This window comes from Saccostrea cucullata, unplaced genomic scaffold (genome assembly GCF_032062105.1).
Source record: "Saccostrea cucullata isolate Sc308-1 unplaced genomic scaffold, CSIRO_AGI_Scuc_v1 ctg10352, whole genome shotgun sequence".
Classification (NCBI taxonomy): Eukaryota; Metazoa; Mollusca; class Bivalvia; order Ostreida; family Ostreidae; genus Saccostrea; species Saccostrea cuccullata.
In genome coordinates, this window is record NW_026924318.1 from 1 (window position 1) to 5,665 (window position 5,665).

General features: G+C 33.5%; 1 protein-coding gene across 1 annotated transcript; it reads left to right on the top strand.

The window, feature by feature from the left end:
* Positions 1-1,640: 1,640 nt before the first annotated feature.
* On the top strand, positions 1,641-3,526 carry LOC134266200 (uncharacterized). The gene is made up of 4 exons (XM_062748430.1): positions 1,641-2,076; positions 2,200-2,224; positions 2,561-2,656; positions 2,889-3,526. The coding sequence occupies exons 1-4, from the start codon at positions 1,738-1,740 to the stop codon at positions 3,284-3,286; spliced, it is 858 nt and encodes a 285-aa protein (XP_062604414.1). The 5' UTR covers positions 1,641-1,737; the 3' UTR covers positions 3,287-3,526.
* Positions 3,527-5,665: the final 2,139 nt, after the last annotated feature.

Genomic DNA, 5,665 nt, shown 5'->3' on the forward strand with positions numbered 1-5,665 from the left:
ATACTGTACAAATTTTTACAATATATTAACTGTGCTTCAAAACAAGGAAAGAGAAATACAATAATATTTTGCGTCCTGTCAATATAAATAGATATTTCCCATTTAATCTTCCATTTTCTTAGGATAGGAAATACAATTATCGATTCAGGAAACCTAAGATATCGGTGCGATTACAAAATAAACTATATTCAGTTTTATTGCTAAGTTCCCGGTATTCCAATAATAACCTTGGGATAGCCATATTAGCTGTCATGTGTATTTTTTGTCGATAAATCTTACGGTTTCAGTTCCTTCTTTCGAAAAATGTGTTTATTTTTGGTTTATTGGAGTAAATCAGAGATAAATTGCATACTAGAAAGCGTTTACACATCCTGTATATATAGAAAAGAAAAAAATATATATATGTAGAATTGTATATGTGTAGTCACGTAAACAAGAAATGACAAAATGACGAACTGTATTTCCTTTGTACTTATTAGTTCTGACAGACGTGGTTTATCAACTGTATAGTACAAGGAATATTTCTATAATGAAATATGGATACTCATTAACTGCTACATACAAGCAACGACTAAAAGATCAATATACATTCGAAAGTAGGTTATTAAACTTCAAGAATCCAAAAAAATTTAAAATTATAAAATTTATAAAACTTATTTTGAGTGCAAAGGGTATTTAACATAAACTTTATTATCTTGAAAATTTATAAAATACAAACCATCACCTTCTAATTGACAGTGTGAGTGAGGTAGATGGAATCAAAAGTTCAGCTTATGCGAGTATAATTAATAGGAGAAGAATGTTGCCGTATTTTAAAATGAAGTGTTTTTAAACCAATTAAGAAAAAAATTAAACAAAATATTTGTTTTAACCCAAAAACTATTAAGTTTATTTAAGTCATGTGCCAAAAAGATGTTGATTCTTTAAAAAATGTAGGTACATTTATTCCTCAAAAGCTTCAGCTATCTTCATTAATATCGCCCACTGAAGTAAATACGATTTTATCTATCTACCTCATTTACCATTTACATGGTTTTCAGAGAGACAAATGATTGATTGTGCAATGACAAGGTTTTACGTGATTCCATATCATAAGACGAGATGTTCTCTTTCTGTCAAATAATCAACAATTGACGAACTACAAAATTTATTCTGTAAATTAGTGGAATGCCGATTGACATTTCATTCTTATTGTTGGGCAATTATATTTACGGATTTTCCCGTTATCCCGATCATGACAAGGAGACATAGCGGGGGTGACCGGTCAGCTGGAATGTGTCTTCCACCATGGCACCTGATTCTATCTCTGTTATTTTAACAGGTTCGTGTTTGCTCTGCTCCTGACATTTATTGTTATAATTGTTTCAATGGAATTTTAAGTTTGAATACTGTTTGTTTTTCACGCTAAAATAATCAAAAGAATACAAATACGAGTTTCATATGTCTACATAATTATAAGTTCCTTATTTCAAAATAAATCTCAATTTTCCAAAATTTCAATAAATACATCATTCATACTTGAACATATTACGATTATAATATAATAGGCTTTTAAAGAACTACTTCTGACGTTTTTTCCTGTATCCTCAACAGTAACCTTGGAAACTTTATTATCTGTGGAGGTTTATAAATAAAGTGGGCTAATTCAACACGGAATGGAAAAACCCACATTTACAAAACAGCATATAAAGAAGAAACACGACGAACAGTAACAGGGGTGAATTCAAAATATTGAAAATGAATAACTCGGGACAAGTTTGTAAAATTATAGTGATAATTTCCTGTGTGGTAAATGTACTGTTAGCGATAGTATTCGGATTTTTACTTGCATTAAACTGGGATGATGTTGGAACCTACTTTCGTTTTAAAACTGACACTCCAGACCAGCAGGAAATCATCGGTAATGTAAGCGGTGATGGAGAGGTACAAACAAAAGACTCGGTTTGTTTTTCGTGTGACTATTTAGGAAACAGTGTGAGTGTGAATGAGACACTTTACGACAAAATTGTTACAACTGATTGTCAACACAAGTTATGCTGCATTAAAAACAGCGTGATTCATGATTTTGTACAAGCGGTAAGTTATTATAAGTACATTACTGTGTGCTATTTTTAGAAGGAATGTTTTAAAAAATTAATAATATTGGAAAGTTGAGTTTCTACTTTCGTTTTCAAACCTTGGATTTTCCTTCTTTTTCAGACACTAAATCAGAACGATGCCAAAGGTGAGATAGCTATGCACAATACATTCTTAAACCTAGCAACTAATAAAGATTAGAAGAGATAAATATTCAGTTTCCGAAGTTCTTATAAAAACATTTTATTGAAACACAAGTTAAAATTTAACATCCAATATTTTTAAATAAATGTATTTATTGGCGAATCAATAATTTTGTTTAAAAAAAAAAGACCAATCTATAAGAATTGTAGAACATGTCTTTACGGACATTTAATTGAGGTTAATTTCAGTAGATAATTGATAAAAAAATATTATAAAAAGGAAAAGATAGAGACACACTTTTGTCATACACCAATCATATCTATAAACGTTATTTTTCCAGGTAATAATTCTTCGATCCGGGACTCGTTCACCTGGTGGAGAAATAGACCCCACTCCGCCCACCTTTATCTGGACAGGGATAATTCCGTTACAAAGGGTCAGTGATTATAAAGGACATTCTGGTTCATCCATCATCTACCAAGGAAATTTATTCACTCTAGAAAAATGACAAAATTAATAACTGATTAATTAATTATGCGTTTTTCATTGAATTCTGCAATTTATGTTCATAAATTATAAGAAAAACGGACAAAACAACGCAGATTCTGATGTATTTTATACTTAAGTATTTCATCAAGCATTCCAGTTTTTTTGTTTCTCCATTGCAGAAAACAAATTGCGGTGGATAGCTGACGATTCATATGGCACCGCATTTGCACACGACATTGAACTGATGAACGGAACGCACATGCGCATCAAAACAGGTGGCGTCTATTTCATCTACAGCTCCACTACGTTTGATCACACTGGTCAGGACACGGTAGAAACTCTGTATCAAAGTATTATTAAATGTCACCCTATGTTGCCCAAGACGGGCGATGTTGACCTCATTTTCAGTAAATTTGGGGGGTCGCCTGAATCCGATAGACATCATACAAATTTTCTTGCGGGGGTGTTCGAATTGCAAGGCGATTATCGTATTGCCAGCCCCCTGTCTCAGAGTGGACACAAGTTTTTGGATAAATCCTCGGTGATAAAAAATTATTTTGGAATATACAAGTTATAATCTTATTGTTGTCATGAAACTTTTGTAAATATATTTAAATTTATGAAAAGATTATTTAACTGAGGAATCTAAATCCTCAAAAATGATTGAAGCTGGGATCTAGCTTGTGGTGACATTTTCTGTGATGTGTTCTTTAACAAAATTGAAGAACGAGACTAACTTTGTTCCCATATGAGAATTGGTGACTGTAAGTATTAGACTCGTGCAGGAAACTGATCCTAAGATCACCGGATGGATGGCAATGTGATTCATTACAACTTCAAATATTAAAGGCAATAACTAGAGTAAAAATTAATTGTTTTGGTTAAAAATTCAGCTATTGCTTGTGTTGTCTTGTAAAAGAAAAACGAAATGACATAATTAATCCTGAAATTCATCAAACTATTTACAATATAAGTATTATTCTTTAAAAGATTTATTGTCTTAGGTTTTTAAAACAAAACCAGTGCATTCTACAACAAGAAACTATTGCTTACATTATACTGTACATACGCCTGGTAAAAGAAGTTTTTTATCTTTTTGTAACCAACATTTTGTGGCAATTTATTACATTTTTGTGTTTGATTTAAAATCTGGTCATTCCATGAAATTGCGATATATATAATTATTTTTCACTGTGACATGTATTTACAATGTAAATAAATGTTATCCTCATGTGAAGACATCTTGAATAAAATTGTAATAGGTCTTTTTTTTTTTTTTGGTATCTTTTTGTCTTTACATTGTGCGTCTCAATTAAGTTATGTAGATCGCTAAAGGTGATGGACAAGAGCACACTATTAGCAAATCTCCATCTCTTAAATCTCACAACAAGAGGCCCACGGGCCTTATAGGTCACCTGAGTATTGTGCAACAACTTTCAAACAATTTAATTTGGTTCATGTTATAACCAGAGGCCATGGAATTCGCAATTCACAATTTTGAAAGAGGTACCATTGCTTATAATAATTTAGACTTAGCATGCTTACTCTATTTACTTAATACCCAGAGGTAGATCAGAGTACAATTAAGAGAAAATGCACTTCCACTTTATAACCAGTTGTACACCTCATCCCAAAGGAACCACTGATCCTGGGGCCACATATTTTAAAATTTTGCAAATTTTATCATAAAATGGTTGATTAACACCAAAGAGCAAATTTCAAAGCATTAATTAATTTTTTACTTTGTTACCCCCCCCCCCCCCACCCGTCCCAGGGAAGGGGCGGGGGCATAAAAAATAACCATTTTGCTAGGTGCACCTTTCTTCATCATGAATATATATATTTGGATCATAGGCATAAACACAGAAGCAAAGGAAAGAATTTCAAAGAATAAATGCATTTTCACTATATAACCAATAGAGCCCCGCCCTAACACCAGAACCCCTGACCCTGGGGTCATAAAATTCACAATTTTGAAAGAGGCACTCTTGATCAACATAACTATTTAATTACATAGTTTATCTAATACCCAGAAGCAGAGAAGAAGACTTTCAAAGAATTTATGCATTTTCACTATATGATCAATAGAGCCCCGCCCTAACACCAAATCCCCTGACCCTGGGGTCACAAAATTCACAATTTTGAAAGAGGCACTCTTGCTCATCATAACTATGTGCTTGGTTAGTTTATTTAATACCCAGGAGCAGAGAAGAAGATTTCCAAAGAATAAATGCATTTTCACTATATAATCAATAGGGCCCCACCCTAACACCAGAACCCCTGACCCTGGGGCCACAAAATTCACAATTTTGGAAGAGGCACTCTTGCTCATCATAACTAAGTACTTAGTTAGTTTATTTGATACTCAGAAGTAGAGAAGAAGATTTTCAAAGAAAAAATGCACTTTCACTATATAACCAATAGAGCCCCGCCCTAACACCAGAACCCCTGACCCTGGGGTCACAAAATTCACAGTTTTAAAATAGGCACTCTTGCTCATCATAACTATGTGCTTAGTTAGTTTATTTAATACCCAGAAGTAGAGAAGAAGATTTTCAAATAATTTATGCATTTTCACTACATAACCAATAGAGCCCCGCCCTAACACCAGAACCCCTGACCCTGGGGTCATAAAATTCACAATTTTGAAAGAGGCACTCTTGCTCATCATAACTATGTGCTTGGTTAGTTTATTTAATACCTAGGAGCAGAGAAGAAGATTTTCAAAGAAATAATGCATTTTCACTATATAATCTATATAGCCCCGCCCTAGCACTAGAACCCCTGACCCTGGGGCCATGAATTTCACAATTTTGGTAGAGGACTCAATGCTCATTACTTTCATGCCAACAGTTTGCCTGCTTGATGTCCAGGAGTAAAGAAGAAGATTTTTAAAGATTGCAATAATTTAAGTGGTTTTTGCCCCACCCCCCAGGCCCCAGGGGGGCAGGGACCA

Coding starts and splice junctions, on each gene's coding strand:
- LOC134266200 (XM_062748430.1), top strand. CDS start 1,738: ATGAATAACTCGGGACAAGTTTGTAAAATTATAGTGATAATTTCCTGT. Junction 2,225..2,560: donor AAATCAGAACGATGCCAAAG/GTGAGATAGCTA, acceptor TTATTTTTCCAG/GTAATAATTCTTCGATCCGG. Junction 2,657..2,888: donor GGATAATTCCGTTACAAAGG/GTCAGTGATTAT, acceptor TCTCCATTGCAG/AAAACAAATTGCGGTGGATA.